Raw genomic sequence first — 21,258 nt, 5'->3', positions numbered from 1 at the left:
TGCTGACGAAGCCGCATTGCCTGGTAATGGACGACGAAACCTACGTCAAAGCGGACTTTCGTCAGCTGCCGGGCCTGTTGTTCTTCTCCGCAGAGGACAAATTCAGCATTCCGGAGGAGATTCGCAAGCAGAAACTATCCAAGTTTGCCAAAAAGTACATGGTGTGGCAAGCGATCTGCTCTTGCGGAAAGCGGAGCACCCCCTTCGTGATGACCGGCACGGTAAACGGGCAGGTTTACCTTAAGGAGTGCCTACAGAAGCGCTTACTACCACTACTGAAGCAGCACGAGGGCCCGACCATCTTCTGGCCGGATCTCGCTTCGTGCCACTATTCAAAGGACGTGTTGGAGTGGTACGAAGCCAACGGGGTCACCTTCGTGCCAAAGGAAATGAACCCGCCCAACGCGGCGGAGCTTCGCCCTCCGGAAGAACCCAAAAGTTGTCAAATCGGAGGCTGACTTCAAGAGAAAATGGATTTCTGTTCAAAAAAAACTACAACCTGACGTTGTACAGAACCTTATGGACGGGGTAAAGAGGAAGGTGCGAACATACGGGCTTGGGCTCGAAGTATGAATAAAATGAAAATGCCAAAAGTTGTTTAATATGTAGTTTTTATTTTACTGTCTAAAATTTTCAAAAGGATCGGTCTACTGGGCGAATTTCTACAGCGTTTTTTCCGTGATGCAATTTGATGTGACACACCCTTTATAGATGAAACTTAACATAATGAAAAAAAATCATATATGTCAAAACGGAGGAATGCATACAGCTCTGCTATTTACACCTAAAAAACATGAACCGGACAATTCCAACACGAGCTGCGAAGAATTAGTTTTGTTTTATCCTACTGATCAATAGGGAAAAATGGTAGTAACGCACTGTATTACTACGACTGCCATTAGCAGACTGTCATCATTTCGCAGAACGCTTGCGTGTTACATTTCCCATCTACCTCAACTGATTCGGACTCGCGAGTCATGTTGTAATTACAAACAAAAGCTCACCTGTCTTCACCTCTCAGTCATTTCCACATTTACCCATTCATTCTAACGAATTGAGATCACGTTCCGTATCGAAAATCATCTTGCTGGAATGTACTTAGTACTGACTCATTAGAAAAGAGTACAGTCAAATGATTAATTGTTTCAGCTTGTTGTGTTGTGAGATGCACAAAAAAATTTACGAGAATGATAGTCGCGTTTCGACAACTTAAGGACTTTTCCCATTGATTTTTCTAAGATGAGAATAGTGCTGACGGAGAGACTTGTAGAGGATTGTATGGATAAATTGAATCGTTTTTCTGTACTCATTTTGTTTGATAATTAAGACTTTCTTTCTCTTATTAATTAGCAGTAACACTGTGTGATACAGTTATGCTTTTGTATCCGGACACTTTTTCATTACATTCAATATCATGTCAGAACAATGATTATTTTCTTATTTGCATGTTGAATTAATGTGACTGATAGTTACTATTGTATCAATTCATTGTAGTGTCAAGCACTGTTGACAAAAAAAAATGGCAAAAATCAAAAGAAATATGTCCGGAATAAAAAGCACATTCAGAAGATGATATTAATCCGCACGGATCAAAAGTTAACGATGAGTTTTTTTTATTGAAAGAGTTTCCATAAGAATGCTCGTAATTAAAAATAAAAGTGTCCGGAATTCAAGTCATGAATAAAAAGGTGTCCGGATTTAAAATCACGGTACAATGAATAAATTTACAAATTTCCGGATTCCGATGGATTACTATATATCTTGATCATATTTTGGTTGACAATTTCGAATGCACGCATGAACCAATGCAATGGAATCTAACATCACAATAAACTTATTGAGAAATACCAATGCGTTAAGTAGTTGGGAGCCATCACAACATATAGTAATTTAAATAGTGAAATCAAAATGGCAAATCCTTATGCTGCCGTTCTACGCATAGTTGTCCCATGTTCCAAAATCAACAACTGAGAAAAATAAAATCACAGTTTTCTCGCATATTTGTCTACCAAAAGCTTTAAGCATTTCAATTTAGCAATACACCGGGTTTTTTTATAAACACTATACTATTGTTCAAGGAAATGTGATGATCCCCTCACTGGTTTAAAAATTCATGGTGGGACTGTTATGCCTAGAATATCAACATGAGACAATTGAACTCGATGTCATCATCTATCCAGCCATGTTAGAGTTTGCAACTTTCGTCTGCATCACGTCATATGCAACAGACATCCCATTTAACCGGAAGGATAAATCACAGTTTGACCAGATTTGCGGATGTCTTTCTTCTTGTGGTTGTTGGTGTTTGTTGTCGCTCTTGTTGGATCAATCCCCAAGCCGAGCAGCCGGGAACCAATGGACCATGATATATTGCATATGCATGAGATGGGATTGGTGGTAACTTGCGGATGCGGACGGAAGCAACACTGTGTAGATCGTTCAAAAAACATCGTCCCTTCCCGGGAAGCTGTGATGTGTTCGCCTTGTGCTGCATCCATCCCGGCCCATCGTTTTTCGGCGATACGTCGTCATTTGGATTGGATTGGTGCAACGATGGATGTGACTAGATGTTGAAAACGGTTATTTTGACAAACGTATGTATATTGTGATTTCGACGAGATTTCTTGATTGCCCATCTGATGGGCAGATGGGCAAACATTCAACATTTGAAGTTCTACTTGTGCCGAGCTTCGTATGCTAAATGCAATGTTGATTCTATTGTTGTTGTAATTCGAAATGCTTTCTAAAGTGATTCTTGGATTGAGTGAATGCCACAAGCGGTGTAATCAAAAGTTGGACATACGTGCTAGGTATTAACACTTTCGCCATGTAAAAAATATTTTCGCTGAGCTCTAAACGAATCGAGACCGGAATTAATATATCGAGGTGCATCTCGAGCCTTGGGTACCAACCCATTATTCGCAGTACTGAGTATGATGAGTTCAAAAAAATAACAACTGTTGAAAATTTGCTGTTGAAAATTTTCAGGAGTTCCCTTCTTCCAAATTTGATGCTATTGCTGATGATTCTCATAAACTAAAATTTAAAAAATATAAAAAAATTAATAAATTGAAATACTAATATTTAAAAAAAATTCAGATAACCAAACTGGATTTAATTGCAGGCCACAAAAAAAGAGTGATGAATGAAATGCTTCTATAACACACGATTAAAATACAAATCAATTAATCGACAAAATCATTAAATCATTGGGAGTACAATTGAATCCAGACTAAATTCAAAAATGACATGTAAGGGGCTGTCCACATACCACGTGGACAACTTTAGGGGGGGGGGGGGGGAGTTTGGTAAGAAAATGTCCACGCTTGTTCACGGAGAGATTCCATAATGGTTGAGCTTTCATGATATGCGTAAATGGTTTTTTTTCTGAAATATAATTTCCTTCACATTTTATTTCGAGAACAGCTAGTCTTAGGATAATAATGTCTGAATAATGTATAATTTTTCATACAGAATTGCGCGTAAAATCATTCTTCCAAAGTAATTTAATTTCGTCAACTTCTAGGAAACAATATCTACATTCGCGTGAGATTGTCCATGCACCACTAGTCGTCAAACTTAAAACAATTAAGCCAGTAATCTGATAAGAATATACATGAAATTAGGTAACTGATTCGGAATATTTCAGGAAGTGATAGAGGATCATATTTGGTCAATTCTCAAGTAGGACACTGTTGTTGAACTTTTTTTGAACCCAATTTGATGTCTTGAACTGACTCTGATTCAGAAAGTACGCTACTTAGAATAATCATGCTGCTCATTTGAAAAATAAGTACATTTTCCAGCTGTGAAACATTAAATTTAATGTAACCGATAAACCTTAAGAAGTAGAGAAGAACTTTAAAATGTTGTGTCTTTTATGGGTTTTTATTAATTTTCCAAAAATGCATGATAAACTGGATTGTTCTTATCAACCAAATTGAAGCTTTCCAACCACTCTACAATTCCTTCCTTGATGCCACACTGTTTTCCTTCTTGTTATCTTCCCCTAATTTGAATGTTTCACAACAGAATTTTATGCAAAATTTCCTCAAATGGAAGCAATTGAATCGTGCTAAACAACGTACTTTTTGAAATAAAATCAGTTTAGGGCAAAAAAGGAATGTTCAATAATTCTGTCGTAGTTGAGAATTGACCATAAGCGTGGAAGATTTTTATCATCGAATATGAACCTCTATAATATTCCGGATCGACTACCTAACAACCTGTATATGATATTATTTTATTCAACTTATTAGAAAGTTTCTTTAAATTTTAACAAGCAGTTAATTGATCTTTCAAAAAACTTATTGCAATCGGGCAGAGCTATATTTTATTTTGAAAAATTGAACCAATTTAAAATAATGGGTGGGGAGGGACAGTGGCTGCTTAATTTGGCGTTGAATTACTCTCTAGTAAACTGTTGGAATTTCATAAGTGATGTTTTAATAAGGATTTAAGCGGAGGAACAACATAAATGAGGAAACCGAAGAGCAATACAAATAACTTTTCGGGTAGTGTTAGTAAAAAATCAATAAATCGTGAGTTTTTTATGTAAGTTTCCCCCACGAGCTCTTTGGAAGCCATCTAGACACTTAATGCAGACTGGTCAATAAGCAGTTGAAAAATAAGAAAATATATATTGAAAATATTTTTAATACGCTATTAGTGTCCTTTGAAAATTCCCCGAACTATTGCGGAAAAGGTTTCGTATTGTGTTGACGACTAAAAGTGAATCGAGTGTGTAAATGAACCGACATTTCCCGTGACCAATCGTATTCCAGAGTGGGCAAAGAACTACACTCAACAAAAAAAGAGGGGCAAAATGCCACATCGAAAATTTTCAGTGATTTTTGAAACGCTGTAACTCTGTTATAAAATAATGCATTCGTCAAAGCAACAACTGGACCTTGTATAGAATATTTTCAAGTTTGCAGTGGGCAGTTTTGACCATCGATTTGCTGTGCGTTCATTATTTCATGAAATATTCCTAATTCAAAACTTAAAGCATAATTTTTCATTCGTTAGAGAATACCTTTGTAGTAAATAGACTGAAACTTTCTACATATGAATCAAATGAAAGCGAAATAATCAGGTGGATTGGATTGTTATTGGGAATATATAGATCTATAGATATCAGTACATGCTTCCTACTTCATCTTTTCTTTTCCTGAAATTCTTTTGAATTGATAAAAAAATATACGCATATAAAATTTTTCTGTTCGTTTTGGTGCGCTTCAAAAACTCGAAAAATTCGGCACTGATGAGGTCATATACAATATACAATCTACTTCAAGGATTGTTGTTGCTACTGCCAATACCTCAGGAAGCTTTAAGATTTCCAGATAGAAGATACACACTTCTGAAATAAAGCTGTGAACGTAAATTAACTCTAATATTTAATATGTATCTTTGGAATTATGTGTTTTATATTTGGATGCGGATTGTTCAACTGTATATTACGCGTTTCCGTGTTGGCCAGATAGTCTTTATGTTTTCGCAGATAATAGAAAAACAAAGTATTACAAGTATTTCAAAATTAAACTCATATGAAACATATGTTTTGCTTTGCTACTCATTTTTCTGCAATAAAGCCTCAATGTGACACAGCAAAATGTGGCATGGTACAGCTAGTAAAGTTTGAAACAAAATATACTCAAACGGACTTAAAATTTAATTTATGTGCAATTCAGTTATTTCCTCAATTATTCTAATAAAATAAGAAAAAATGTACACATGGTCAAGAGGGGGGTGGGGGGGAGGTATGAGGTACGCTTGTCCACGGAGGGGGAGGGGGAGTCTAAAATCGTGCTTTTTCTATCCACGTGGTATGTGGACAGCCCCTAACACGCGTGTACTAATCGAAGTAGTGTTCAAATACGTAGCAGATAAACAGTACTCGACAAAAAGAAACAGAAAGTTAACTGTTATCAACATCAGTTGACCCGCGATGGGTTGATTCCGTTTGGTTCTGAGGAACTTAAGGGATTGCGTGAATCCCATGATATATGAAAAATTAATTATGTCTGGCCTGATATGGATATGGATATGGTACAATGATGGTAAAGAAGGGGGGATTTCCCAAACATGACATTTTTCAAAAATTCATAACTTTTGAACTACTGAACCAATTCAGACCATCGACATATCAAAGAAGAAGACTTTAATTCTTTTAAAAAATTCTACAGGGGGGGTTTGAATTTTGTTTCCGTTATTATTGATTGTATTTGTTTTTTTTATATTTTTCTTGGTTTCGGAACCAAAGGCGCTATGTTTTTTATATTTTTTCTGGAAAGCTGAAGATTTTTTACATAACTTATCTCGAAAAAGAGACGTTTTTTTCGTTTTTGATTTATGATTTTTCAAAGTTGACCAATGGTCTGAAAAATCATTTTGACGTAGAACTACGTCTTCCATTAAGGGTGCCAAATCAGAAAACAGGTCACGTTTTTATGAAATAAAGTTAACGTTAATAACTATTTTGGCCGCGAACGGATTTTGGCGATTCACATACTAAACGAATCGGAAATTCCGTAAGATTTGTTTAATATGCTATACATTAGAATCCCCTGGTTTGTAAATGGTTAAAATTCATGAAAACATGAGGCGTTTCCATTTGCCCATACATTTGTTCTGTCCATTTGTGTGCTTTCCCGAACAGACCTGTCAATAACGAGCAACTTATCGACGACCAACGGAGGGGAAATCGTAGGATTCAAAGTCCCCATGAACAAAGAAAAAGTAGAAGAATGAAGGGGAATACTTGCCTAGAGTATAAACACTGGATCTCGCTGAGGCAAACTTTCATTCGGCATCGGACTGTTGAGCAATCCAGTTCACTTTGCTTTCGCTGCGCTTCGATCTAAGATTGGACCCCACCAGTGGTAATCCAACTTGGATATCGTCGTTTGGTTTTTCTGTTCGTTTTTCGCGTTATTCGTATCATGTGTTTTTCTTTCCGCGTCATAAATTGGACGCTTCGCGTAGTGTATGATGAGCAAGAAGAAGAGGAAGGCAGGCTCGAGCCCTGCAAAAAACGAACGCAATGCCAGGGGCAATAATATTTCGAGGCAAGCGTCATCCAATGATGCACGCAATGTTGGTGCAATGAAAAGCGCTCGCACTGAACCGAGCCTTCGCGAGTGTGACACCGCATCGCACAACAGCGAAGTAGGCGATTTCGGCGCGTCGGTCGAAAATGTAAACGCCGTTACCCAGGCAGCAACCAAAATCAAGCGTCCCCCGCTGGTGGTGAAGGCGGTCGCTCTTGACAAACTCATCAGCGAATTCGCATCGATGGGTGTTACAGCAGAGTACAAGCTGTGTGGCATAATTCAGTCTTTTTCCAAGCAGTTAACATTGTTTGTTTTCCGTCATCATAAGGTTGTGCGTCAAAAAAAAATTTGGGGAATACCAAGTTATTTGGGTTCGCGTGCCAGTTGCAAAACTGCCTTCAACTAGGATTGCATTAGCGCTATGAAGCATTGCTACTGTTTTCGAGGTTGTTATTAACAAAAAGAGTTTATTTCGCTTGTTTAGTCACCGAGAAAGTAAATGTCGTTCTGGAATTTTGTATGTGATAAGGTTTCGCTTGCCAGTAGCAAAACTTCTTCCACTAAGGGTGATAGCTGCGCTTCTCTCGAGCATGAGAAAGAAATACAACTTTTTTCGAGCCCAGTAATATTAACAGAAGCATTTCTTTTGAGAACAGCGCAAAATGATGAGAAGTGTTTTATATTCCTAGTAGTTTCAAGCCACCAATGTATGGCTCTGTATGCATGCTATGGCGAACGCTTGTTTGACGCTTGGTTTACGTTGTACGAACGATGCCTAGATGTGCGATTCCTTTAAGGCAATACTAAATAACATGTAGCATGATATTTGATACTTGCAAGCGTTGTCATTGTTGTTGTTTCCATGCGGTGCCAAAGATATATTGATGTAGTTATGAGATGTGGAATAATGGTGCTGGTGCAACATGTATATAATCGAGTCTAGCCGAGTCTATGTCAATTGCGAAAAAGGCCAAAAAAAAAAAAAGAAAAGCGTTCGAGGTAAATTTTCATTGCATTGACATGAAATAAATTGCGACTCACGATCAGCTAGTGTATTGTTTTGCGAGGGTAAGAATGAATCATCAATCAATTATCGTCAACAAATTCTACAATGAAAAAACCATTTCAGAGATTATTCTACTAGGCAGTTGTTTCTAAAATTTCACCGCATTATAGAATAATATCCGAAGGTATGAATAAGCGACTTATAAAGAATAACAGCGTAGTTCTACGTCAACAATGCGGTCGTATCTTGGACACAACCTCCTATAATTTTTTTTCTTTTTTTTCAAAAATTTATTACTTTAGAACTATTGAACCTCTTCTTATGTTCGATATACCAATTTGAAGCCAATTAGATAATAAATACGAGATGGCGAACCAATCAAGTCAACCCTGTGCGAGGTGCAAGAAAAATATAAATTCGCGAACCGGAAAGCCTTTACAGTGCGACGGAAGGTGTAAACAGTGGTTTCACAAGGCCTGCACATCGTTATCTGATGCGGAATATCAGGAAATCCAGACGGTTCCTGATAAATTTTGGTTTTGCATTCCTTGCAAGGAAAACCGAAATAGGAGCAGAAGAAGTACGATCAACATGGCTGACCCACCGTTGTTGTCTACACCACGCAATACTGAAAGAGATGCTGATTCGTCTAATCTGGAAATTGGAATTGGGAGGATTGAATCAAAGCTGGATAAACTGATTGGCTGGCAGCAAGAAGTGATATCGGAGGTGCGCAATATCCAAGTTGCACTTAATGAACTACGTACCACAACTGAAACCCTAATGGATGAGCAGCAACAGTTACGTGAACAAAATGATGAGCTGCGAAAGAAAGTAGAATGGTGTGAAATTGAAATCGACAAACAAAAGCAAGAAAAATTGAGCCATTCTCTGGAAATGTCGAACATTCCGGACATGGAAGGTGAAGATCTATTTAAAATTGCAAATACTATTTGCGGAGAGATTGGAGTCGAACTACGAAAGGATGAAGTCAAGGAGATCTTCCGGACGCCTGCCTATGCGTCCACGAAATCTCAATTGCCTCCATCTATTCAGGTTAGATTCCATAGTAAGGAGAAAAGGGACGATATAATTGCAAAAAAGAGGAGTAAGAGAGACCTAACTACTGCTGTGTTGAAAATGAATACCGGGAATTTACGCGTTGTAAACATTTACATCAATGAGGTGATGACAAAGCGAAATCGGTATTTGTTCAAATTATCGAGAGATCTAAAACGTGATGGTAAAATCAAGTTTGCCTGGTTCAGAGACGGTAGATTGTTGGTGCGGAAAACCGAAAAAGGTAGAGTCAGAGAAGTCTTATCGTGTGACGCCCTGAATGAATACATCAAATGATCAGAACCTTCAACTACCGTCTCAATCGAACACACGATCATTAACCACTATTAAATCTCTCAAAATCAACAAAACGAATAGTCTCAAACTGTTCTACTTCAACGCTAGAAGTCTACGAGATAAACTTACCGAGCTAGAAGTACTACTGGATGATGCCCCATGCCGAATGGATGTTCTTCTGATAACAGAAACATGGTCCCGAGGTGATGTTGAATCATCCATGTCACTTCTAAACTACAATTGCTTCTTCGCTTCGCGATCATCAAGGCGAGGAGGAGGTTCAGCAATATTCGTTCACAAAGATATCAATGCCAAACTTGTGGAATCGTATTGTGACGAATACAACAGTATTGTTGCTGTGGAAATTGGATATCCACAAAAGATTGTTTTGACCTGTGTATATAGGCCACCCCAAACACTTGCCACCGCTGTGGATGGATTCATAGAATTGCTAGATGAATTTCTCACTCGACGAGGAAAATACACCATGATCTTATGCGGAGATTTCAACATCGATTTGTTGCGAACTAACACTACCGTGCAGAAATATACGACTACGGTTCACTCAAATGGATTTAACTTCTGCGACACTACTCCGACCCGATATGAAGCGTGTCTGGATCACATATCTACTAACAACACAGCAATCCACACAACAGTACAACATCTGCAGTACAGTTTATTCGACCACGATGCTATCTTCGTTGAAGCCGACTACAAGATAACTAGCCTGCCACAAATGCGAGAAGTTTACCCAAAAATTAACATAAACAGTTTCCGTGAGATCCTGCTACAGCACCCTATAGTGACGAGCCGTAGTGTCGGTGTGGAAACTAACTACACTTCGTTCATCTCAAGATTCCAACAAGCACAGGGAAATTCATCGAAACGCATACTAGTGTCAACAGTAACTCGCAGACATTCGAAACCGTGGATGGATTACGAAGTAGTGGTGTGTATACGGGCCAAAAATTACTGGTATGCAAAACATCGCAAAAATAGATCCGATAACTTCGTCCGAAACGTATATTATGACTGGTGTAGAAAAGTGACATACATGAAGCGAAGAAAAATGAAACAATACTATGCTAATAAGTTTGAACGAGCTAAGGGAAGTGTATCGAAAACTTGGGACACTATAAAGCAAGTTATAGGTACGATCAAAAACTGTGATGCAATTACCGGAAAGTGTGATACCTTAGAAGATAGACTATGTGTGCTTGAAAATGCGAACAACTACTTCGCCAGGGCTGGCGCGCAACTAGCGAAGAAGATACCATATGTGGATCTGGGACCATTCTGCGAACAAACCAATATTTCGCTCAACTTCACCACTGTTGGGCTATCAAATGTAAAAGAGTTTATTAATGCACTCCCAGCAACAGCATCAGCTGGCTATGATGGAATCCAGTCAACAATTCTCAAGGAACTCTGTGAAGAACTGTCGCCGAACATATGTGACATAGTTAACTCCTCAATCCTACAAGCTCGAATACCAGCTGAACTGAAAGTAGCGAAAGTGGTTGCAATTCCGAAATCGTCAACCCCTAGTAATATCTCAGAATTCAGGCCAATCTCAATTCCTTGTGTAGTCGACAAAATTCTTCAAAAAGCTATTAACAAACAGCTCATGGAACACCTTGAGAATCACAGTCTTCTCTCATCTCGGCAATACGGATTTCGGCCGAGTTCTAATACACAAGCTGCTTTATTCGATGTCGTTTCAACAATCCAATCGCTATGTGATCGGAAGGAAAAGGTTGCGGCGGTGTTTCTTGATCTAAGCAAGGCTTTTGATACCTGTAATCGAAAAATTCTTCTCCGTCGTTTGAATGAGCTTGGAGTGAAAGGAAAGAGTTGTAAGTGGTTCAGAGATTTTCTCGACAATCGTAAACAATATCTTTACGATAAAGGTATCAGTAGTTCGCAGCATCCTATTGACTTTGGAGTTGTTCAAGGTAGCACATTAGGACCAACGTTGTTCAACTGTTACATCAACAACCTAAAAGACCTACCTCTTCATGGAATCTTGTTTATGTATGCTGACGACATCGTGCTAATTTACACCGGAGCAAACTGTAATGAACTCCAGCAGCTGATTAACTAGGACCAGATAGCGCTTCATAGGTGGATGAACCAGCATAAACTTACAGTAAATATTTCGAAAACGAAATACATGTTGTTCAACGTTCCTGAAACAAACAACATCGAGATTCGCTACGGAGGTAACATCATCGAAAGGGTTAATGCATTCAAATATCTAGGTGTATTACTTGATGAAAAAATCAAATGGAATGAACACATTAGTAAGCTGAGCTCTAAACTTGCTCAAGTTGCTGGTATCTTCAGGAGAATTGCGGATCTCGTACCTCTAGAAACGAAACGGTACCTGTACTTCACTTTATTCCATTGCCACCTCACGTACGGCATACTAGTATGGGGAACTGCCAGTATTACAGCACTGAAATCCTTGCAAACGATTCAGAATAAGGCGATCAAGAATTTGTTTGGTTATCATCGAAGGACTTCAACTGCGTTCATCCACTCGAAACATGATATACTGACCGTTAAAAATGTGTATATTCATGCAGCTTGTATGCATATCCATCGTATCCTACATGGCACTGTTCATACAAATATAACTCTCAGTCGGCTATCCGAACAACATCAATATAACACCAGAGGAAGAGATCGTTTGCTATCCCTCAGACGATATACGACGACATTTGGACAGAACTCTGCGGTCAATAGGGCAACTGCTCTGTACAACAATCTCCAGCAAGAACTAAAAGTGCTTCAAGAAAATAATTTCAAATCCAAATTGAAAGCTTTGTTTCTTATTGAACAGTCCTCTGCATAAGTTTGTAAGTTTGAAATGTCTTTTAATTTTTGTTATTAGTTTGTCAATCAAATTCAAATAGTAAGATACTTGTACTCCTGTAATAATACGCCTACATGTTGGCATATATATATTCAGACAGTCTCTAAGAGCCATGCGCTCAAAGACAAACAAGGTGATTTAAATAAATAAATAAATAGACATTCTTCCTTGAAAAAACATCACATCCGCCAAAAAACTGGATTCTAGTTGTATGTTGAACGAAGACTGAAAACATTATCAAATGCCATGCAAATGAAACACAAATTTCTGCATAACTCGAGAATTAATCAAGCAAATGAAACGAAATGTGGAGGTTTTAGGGTGCAATAACCGTTTCTATGCTGCCGTAATCTCGCAAAGTGACGCAAGCGCCAGAGGTAAGAATTTTCAGTACGAGACTTTTTGTAAAATTGCATGTATAATCAGCATACGCGTACATTACGAAAATCTGATCTGTACAAAATGTGTTTTGTTGATGGAAAAACATTGCCATCGGCTTGATTTTTGAAAAAAATGCAGTTTTGTTTAAGCTATGCTACCAACGCCAGTTCGCTGTTTCCACAACCGATTGGCGTTCATCCATCAAAGTATGTGAGAATCTGTTTCCAATTATTTTCTTCAACATGCTGCCGTTGAGCGAAGCATCAGGAAGCATCAGGGAGAAGAATTCACACACTTTCCCAACTTTGTAGCATGGTTAACGTAAATGAAAACCCGATTGTGATAATTATGGACAGTACCGATTTTTTCGAATTCAAAATGCAATTGAAACCATCCGTGTTAAATAACATAATGCCGTCCGAAATTATCCGAAGTAAAACAGATACAGTTTACGAGAGGATGCTTTGAGTTTTGTTACAAGATGTGTTTCGTTCAGTTTGGAGCATTTAGAAGAGTGCAGCTGTTCACCAAATCCGACATTTACCCTTCAATCAACACTCAGCTTCAATTTATCCGATAGAGAAATTGAACAGGCGAGGAAAGTAAATATCGTCAAGAACCTTTGCCCCTTGATGCCTGAAGAAAAAAGACACTACATATTAGGGAATCCTTGTAATCAACAATTAAATTGATGAGTTTGAACTATTTAGTTCTAATCTTTATGAACTATATGTGAGAACAGCACTTCAATCTAGGATAAACTTTACTTTAAGATGAGTTTGATTTTATGAATTTAAAGTACATGGTTTTGTGAGCTTCCTAGTACATGATTTGTAATCCTGAAACAAAATTGCTATTATAAAAGTAACATTACATGGGGATGGACTGTTTTTGATAAAAATATTTGGCATGACAAGCTTTTCGGAAAAGTGTTTTTTACAAAAAGAAGGCATATAACTTTTATTATGCTAAACGTTCATTACGGAAGATGTTGTTATGTGAAATATGCTGTCCCTGCTCGTTCATCGTACTCTATCAGAACAGATCAAAAAATCACATCGCATCATTATCAAACTACGTCACAACATAGGGAAAATGGCACTTTCGCCCCATCACAGTGGAAATGGCGCTTGCGCCACTCCGTTTTCAAGCTTTCACGGGGTCATTTTATCACATTTCTGTAAATTTTCACAGTTGTTTGGAAGGATTTGGTATTCTTTATCGATCTATAACAAAAAAAGTAAAATGTCAATGTTGGCGCTTGTGTCACTTTGCGAGATTACGGCAGTATGGTGGTTCGAAACTCATCCCTCCTTTCTAAGGGGAGGCTACCATACAAATAAAACACAAATTTCTGTCATGGAGCAAAATATGCGTTGTTGGTCAGGCAGCAATCCACACGTACTCCATGAGTCACCATTGCATCCCGAAAAAAAAACCGTTCGGTGCGGTTTATGGTCCGGCGGCGTCATTGGGCCGTACTTCTTCCGTGATGATCAAGACCGGCACGTTACTGTGAATGGGAATCGCTGCCGCTCAATGATAACCGAATATTTTTGGCTCGAATTGGATAGTATGGACTTGGACAATATGTGGTTTCAACAGGACGGCGCCACAAGCCACACAGGGAATTTAACAGTCGATTTATTGAAAACCAAGTTTGGTGAGCGTGTTATCCCACGAAATGGCCCAGTCAATTGGCCGCCTCGGTCGTGCGATTTGAAGTCGTTATACTATTTCCGGTGGGGCTATGTCAAGTCTGTGGTCTATGCCAACAAGCCAGCGACGCTTGATGAGCTTCGTACGAATATCGAACGTGAAATTGCAGCAGTATCGGCCGATTTATGCTTGAAAAACGTCGAAAATTGGGTTCAGCGTCTGGACATCTGCAAGCGTGCCCGTGGTGGTCATACAAAAGAAATCGAGTTCCATACATAATGGCATCAAATGTACTTTCACATGAATAAAGAATTTCATTGATATCCAAAACCGTTTTTGTTCCATTTAAAAAAAAACTTTTGCAGCGCTCTTATTGAAAAATCCTGTATCAACCCTAAGATAAGACATGACAACTGGCTTCTTTCTCTTCTTTTTACCTTTTCCTCGACCAGGCGTGAACAACAGGGATGTCGAAACTATCGAGATGTCAAGTTTCCCTAACATATGTTTTCGTACCATATATTAATGAATAGTGAATTTTCAGTTGGTTGATATACTGCAAAAATATTGCATATTTTTCAACAACTTTTATTTTTCTGTTATGCTTTGGCATAAAAACTAATTTCAGCATATTCACCACGGGTACATTATGCACAAATGTATTTTAATATAGTGTTGACAACTCTTAGAATTAATCAGGCGACATCTGGTCCGGAATCGACTCCTCCATTGACTAGTGTCGTCTCAGTATTAATCAGGCTTGGTCCTGTCAGTGAACGGTCAATATTACTTTGGAGACATGATAGTGTGTCACGTTGTGAATGTTATCGTGGTGCGATTTTGTTAGCAATTTCAAATCCATCCTTTATAACTCTTTCGATGTTTGCTTATGATTCTCGTGCTCGTCGTATTGTTTCGCGATGGAAGAATGAATCATGACTCAACCATCTAGCTGATTCCACAAAACTATGAGTCTTCTTTCACCACTAAAACATCCTTCTAAAAAGACATTCCATATGACGAATTTCATGCCTTAGGAGTCTTAGGAGTTGGCAGCACCATCTCAGATAGCAGTGTGGGTGCAAAGATATGGGTCATTTAAGCAACTTTGCATACATATTCGAAAAAGAATTAGACTACTTTTTGGAAAAAGACATTTTTTTCCTATTTTTTTACAAAAATTTATAATCTAAAAACTATGATACCTACAAAATTCTTGTCAAAGGATGAAATGTAGTAAATTGTTTAAATTTACCAAGAAGAATAGCTAATTCGCTTTGATTTGATATATCGATCATCTTAATCGGTCTAGTACAGTGGTGGCCAAACTTTTGGGCACTACGGGCGACTAATTGTTTAAATGTTAGGCTGCGGTCTACCAACGCTGACTGTATCAAAAAGTCGTTAGAAAATGAATTTAGTACTAGACAACAAAACGAAGTTTGAACTAGAATTGGCCGATCTTGCATCGATATTCAGAAGATCGATCTTTTCCTCTCCGATTTCCGATTTTTTGGATCAATTCTTTGTACTTCAAAAAATCGTGAAAATCGATCTTTTCGATATATCGTAGAAATCTTTTTGTAAATTTGTTTTTCAGTGAACATTGATTTTGACCGTTCGAGTGCGGAAGATAGCGTTCCCATAGGAGTCCCTTTTTTTAAATACGATTTCGTCTTTCGGGAATATATTAGGGATACAAATTGAAAAAATCTAGATACTATCGCTGAATGCTCATCCATTTTTCGATGGATTTGAGAAATGGTTTCAAGCGCCCCTTTTTAGCTAAAGCTTTATTAAATATACTCAAAAACATTTTTCGCATTTTCTCACAAAATTTGTTCCGCTTTCTAACGATTGATCTCATCAAAAACCGCCTGAGAAACAGCAGTTTGTAAGCAGATTTGTAGGTTTGGTCATTACAAAACAAGTTGATACAATTTATATTTACACCATCCCATTCACTTGGGTGACAGTGAAAATTATGTCAATAGCTTTCACCCGACTGTATCTATAACAGTAAAATAAAGCTAACAAGTAAAATTCTGTTCAACTAGAATTACATAAAAGTGCCCAATATTTAATTTTAGAATTTCTCATTCATCACTGTTATTTTATTCATGACTATATCTCTTGAGAAAAATAATCTGCACAATGAATTCTTAATTACTACTACTTAATTACTGATTAATTACTTAAAATTCACTTTTAAAATTCAAATAACAATACATCATCGAAACTCGCAATCTTCAAAAGCGAAGTTTTCTTCGAAAATTTAGTTTTTATTGGTTTTCGAATCCTTATGCCGGATGTTTCCAACATTTTCAATTGGTCATTTGACAAATTATTAAAGTTATTCCTAGTGACAATTCTTTACTTAATTACAAGTGGTCGGACAACTGGATGTGTTAATATTAAAGAACTAACAATCTGAAAGAAAATATAAAACCGCAGCTTTAATGAAGAAATATCTACCATTGCAACTAATTTGTTTTATTAAGGTTAGCATAAACACTTTATAAAATGAAAAAAAAGAAGGATGAGGGATATTCATTCCATTGCATTTGGAGGTGAAAGTATCCTAGACCATCTAACGGGCGCCTAGGAATACCTATGCGGGCGACCGGTAGACCGCGGACTACCGTTGGACCATCTCTGGTCTAGTAGCTCAAAAGTTATGTTTTTAAAAAAAATGCATTTTGGGTGTTCGGAATTTGAGACAAATGTAATCAAACATATTTTTAATTTTTCACCATGAATATGAATTTGTAAATTAATTTTATGGTGGCTGGATGAAAGAAAAGGCTCTATTGTATCCAAAAACCACATTAATTTCGCGAAAAAGTACCACAGAGTTTAGTGGCCGTCAAAGCATAAGTGTTCGGAATTTAAGACAACACGGTATATAAAAAAATTGTTAATAATATTTTCGCTGCGCTATAAACGAATCGTAACTAGACTCGAGGCCGGAATTAATACACCGAGGTGCAAGTCATTAGGATGGTAGCCTAGAGCACCATTATTCGGAGTGCTCAGTAAAAACTCCACAGTTGGGAGCTATTTTCGGATGCCTTACATGGGGAGATAATAATTTCCTATTTCACCTCTTTTACTCCCACAAAACCCCGTTGACAAGCATCCGTTCATCGTTGCATCAATTATTCGAGCTAGTTCGACACAGTACCGCTCGTTCACAAAGGCAGGCCCGATTTCGGATTCGGTGATAATAATGGAATTTATCCTTCTGAAATTGAAGCTTTTGTGGATTCCATGACGTTCGTTACGTTTGATTGCATTGCATTATGGGGGGAGAACCGGGCTACCAGAGGTACAAATTGGATGTTGTTATCCTGAGAGTAGGTCGTGTCGAAACCAAACATTTCCGAAACGTTTTGATGCTATGAATATTTTGATCAATTGCTAGTATCGTATCGAGAGTGAGATTCCATTCCGAATGCCACATTGCAGTTATTCATCCAACTCCCCGATTCGCTCATCGATTTTCTTCCCTTTCTCGTTTTCAGATCAGATCACTTTCGGAATGATGATTGAAATCGTCTTCACCGGTGAAAGGTATGTAAAATTGATGGAACCATTACAGCCGTTTCAACGGGGGAAACTCATTCAGTTTAGCCGATCCGCGCTCCGTTCCCGGGATCCATCTGATTTCACTCAAAGGCCCAAATGAATATACGGATACGGATTCGCAGATGGCGCCCGAAAATACCTGTGCAGACACCAATTTTCACCAACTGCCGACACGCACCGGGGGAAGGGAAGCGTCACTTTCGCACACATGTCTGCTCCAATGATGTCAACATTTTTATCTCAACGCCCTATCGAAAGCTCACGTGCGCTCGTTTATTTGTTGGATCCAGAACGGCACTCGTAATCCCGCCACTCGTTTCACACTGAAATGTTTATGAGGACCACCAACCAAGGATGGTAGGCTGGTAATATGAAGAAAATGAGGGTTTTCGGATTCCCAGGAGCGAAGACGGGTGCACATCCAAAAGGGGCAAACCCCGGACGACCGTTATTGACGACTGTGTTTTGGGTCGCTCGCCAGAAACTGTTTATAAATCCAAGTGTATACTCTAAACAAATGAAGGATGAAGGCTTTCTTTTTTTTATGGAGGTGTTGGGTAATGGTCTTTCCCCGGGGATCCCAGGCACCTTCCTAACACGGCTCTTGGAGATGCTCACGAGCGTGCAACATCTTGCAACAGTTCCATCCCGATCCATCTGGAACTTTGGAACTGCCAGGATACGCTATCATAATTCTCGTTATCTCGAATTAGCAAACTCATAATTTTTGCGATTCGTTGTTTGCTCTCTGACTCAGCAGCTTTTATCTCAATCATTCGCAGGCAGCCCCGTCATTTGGCGAATCCCGAATGGCTCTGCTGCTCTGCCCGTCGCGACGACATTTGGTGTAAAAACAAAATTAATGTGTTTATAAACAAGAGGCGCGTGTCAACCGAGGCCACCATGCGGCAACCGCAGCGGCACCCAAAACGGCTGCAAGATAATGTCCCATATAAGCTTTAATATCCGGGGCCCCAGGGCCATTAAATCTGGCGGCGGATGCCTTCCCGCAAAGCAAAGCGACGCGGCTTTCATTTGCGATCCTGGTTTTTTTTTATATTCGTTCGTGGTTACGCCACCTAGTCATTACGTGCTGATTTCGCTGATGCCGTTGTTGTTGTTGCTGCTGTTGTTGGGTCGCTGCTGATAGTGGTGCGACGCTGAGCTGATAATTTATTGATGACGAACGGAGAAATTCAAACAAAATTCGCGTCCGTCAGGAGAAATGGATCCGCGAAGGTCCTGTGGTTTTGCGTATGCGGGTTTGTGGGTTCGCGCTCGTACGTAAATAATAAAAATGAAAGCCTCATCACTTGGTGGTGATTCCAGTGATTGTGTATTTACTATCATGGTTGGTTAAACATCATAAATTTACAGTCGAAAAGATTAGAGTTTTACGAGCTGGTTCTGTGAATAGAGACCATCATAAAACTAGAGACCCAAAAGCATTGAACTATGGATTTACGATCAATCGATTGAAGGAAAATTAGAAGAAAATCCTTCGATTGTTACAATATAGTTCATGGGGTAGTAAGAGGAGAAGTAAAATTTGATATCCTAATTTCACAGTTTGATGCTATTGGGCGCTCCAAACAACGGATTTGCTGGTGTGATTCATTTGTTCCAAACCTTTATGAACCTTCGCTGGAACCACACGTTTCTTCCGTTTCAGCATCATCTTCAGTGGTACTGTAGAAAATTCGTAAGTCATTGATGGTCAAAACCGTATTGCTCAGCAACAGCTTTGGATTTCTTCAACACAAAGCTCAGATTATTCAAAATGGAAAAGAGGGAAATGTGCCTATTTCGTTCATGATTCAATGAATCGGAAATTGAAACTGCCTGATTGCCTAACAGCCAAGATATATGAGCAGATGCACGCCACTTTTGATCCCTGTTTTCGCTACCTGATTCCTCCAATTTTGACGTGGGACTACGTCTAACCGGAGTATATGGGGGGTAAAATGAAAACCTAAACACAGAATATGCAGGAAAAAATGAAAGATTCCGAATATTTATAACTCGAACATTTCTTACTGAATCGGAAGATGTTTGCATCAATTGATAGGGAATATTTCTACGCTTCTATCGCAATTAATAAAATGTTATTTTTCATTAGATAAACAATTGAACAACTGTAAAATGTTGAGCGTTATCTAAGCGCCCTAACTGCCTCGTTTCGATTGCCCGATTTACGGTTTCTCTAACACAGCCATCAAAACCAAGCAGCCTTGGAGAAATCGGCATTGCAAATACATGAAAGTCGGGGGTATTTTTGTTCCGACTGAAATGTGTTTCCCTAACACAGACTTCAAATCCGTAGAGCGTAGGGAAATTGGCATTGCAAATACATGCAGGTCGGGGGTATTTTTGTTTCGACTGACAAGTGTTTCCCCAACACAGACTTCTAAACCAAGATATCTGGGAAATCGGCTTCGCAAATAAATGCAAACTGCGAGTACTTTTGTACTCGTTTGCCTTTGTGCAAACTGGAATATGTCTCCTGACCACGCTTTCCCTCCTAAACATAGGAACCTCTATAGTATAAATAGTAGAAGTTGAAGTTGTTGATTCTTGCAAGCCGGAGGTACTTCTGCATCCGCATGTTTTAGTTGCACTCCGAAAAGTGTTTTCCTAACACGGATTACAAGAGCGGGTACGAACACAACGCTTTGGCTTGGTTATTCAAGATTGCATTGATAAATATGCCTCCATATCTTCTGCTCATTGAATTTCTACGCATACCATTTGATGATTAGGCAAAATGTTGATAACCATTTTCTGCGATACACGTATTAATTTAACAATATGCGTTCGACATCCATGTCAGAATCGAAACTGAGTCCCTGAAGTTCATCAAATCAAGCAAATTCGCGTTTCGAGAGGTACGTACAGTTGGGAGATGCAGACTTCAGAAGGAAACGTAAAATAAAATAATCGTTTGATAATTCTTCCGTTCACGTATTTTGTCCTTGGCATTATACCAAACGAAAAAGAACTATTATTAAATTTACTTGTAAAGAAGAACATAATCTATCACAATGCATGAATTGACCTTACGTGGCATTTTACAATATTTTTACTCACAAAGCAAATATTAGGGGGTAGCAGTTAGCAGTTATTATACCCCTTCCTTCATTAATCAAGGATATTGATGAGACTAAAATAAAATCACGGGGCATATGATGGAACCATTAAATGCGGATAATGGCAATCCAACGTGCCCCACGATTTTATTTTAGTCTCATAAATGTCCTTGATTAGTGAAGGAATGGATATGATAACTGCTAACTGCTACTTGCCCAATTATTTTCTAGTTTTTAGTACATTAT

The 21,258-nt window shown here is 38.6% G+C and overlaps 2 protein-coding genes and 1 pseudogene across 2 annotated transcripts in view; all 3 read left to right on the top strand.

The window, feature by feature from the left end:
* LOC129780437 (toll-like receptor 3) overlaps positions 1-21,258 on the top strand; it is an 841,421-nt gene that overhangs the window by 238,625 nt on the left and 581,538 nt on the right. Inside the window, exon 2 of the mRNA XM_055788712.1 lies at positions 17,863-17,911. The gene's annotated coding sequence lies outside the window, so the exon portion shown is untranslated. The remainder of the gene's footprint in view (positions 1-17,862; positions 17,912-21,258) is intronic.
* LOC129773291 (uncharacterized) lies at positions 8,653-11,524 on the top strand. Its single transcript, XM_055776886.1, has 2 exons — positions 8,653-9,117; positions 9,422-11,524. Exons 1-2 carry the CDS (start codon positions 8,653-8,655, stop codon positions 11,522-11,524), a joined length of 2,568 nt encoding a protein of 855 aa, XP_055632861.1.
* Positions 11,594-21,258, top strand: part of LOC129773290 (cytochrome c oxidase subunit 2-like) — a 193,058-nt pseudogene continuing 183,393 nt past the window's right edge.

This window comes from Toxorhynchites rutilus, chromosome 3 (assembly GCF_029784135.1).
Source record: "Toxorhynchites rutilus septentrionalis strain SRP chromosome 3, ASM2978413v1, whole genome shotgun sequence".
NCBI classification, from domain to species: domain Eukaryota; kingdom Metazoa; phylum Arthropoda; class Insecta; order Diptera; family Culicidae; genus Toxorhynchites; species Toxorhynchites rutilus.
The sequence above is the reverse complement of the archived record's forward strand: the minus strand, read 5'-3'. Positions and strand labels throughout refer to the sequence as shown.

Bases quoted from the DNA above. Each gene is read 5' to 3' on its own strand.
- LOC129773291 (XM_055776886.1), top strand. From the start codon at position 8,653: ATGGCTGACCCACCGTTGTTGTCTACACCACGCAATACTGAAAGAGAT. The intron at 9,118-9,421 runs GTTAGATTCCAT...TCAAATGATCAG, and splicing joins AATTGCCTCCATCTATTCAG to AACCTTCAACTACCGTCTCA.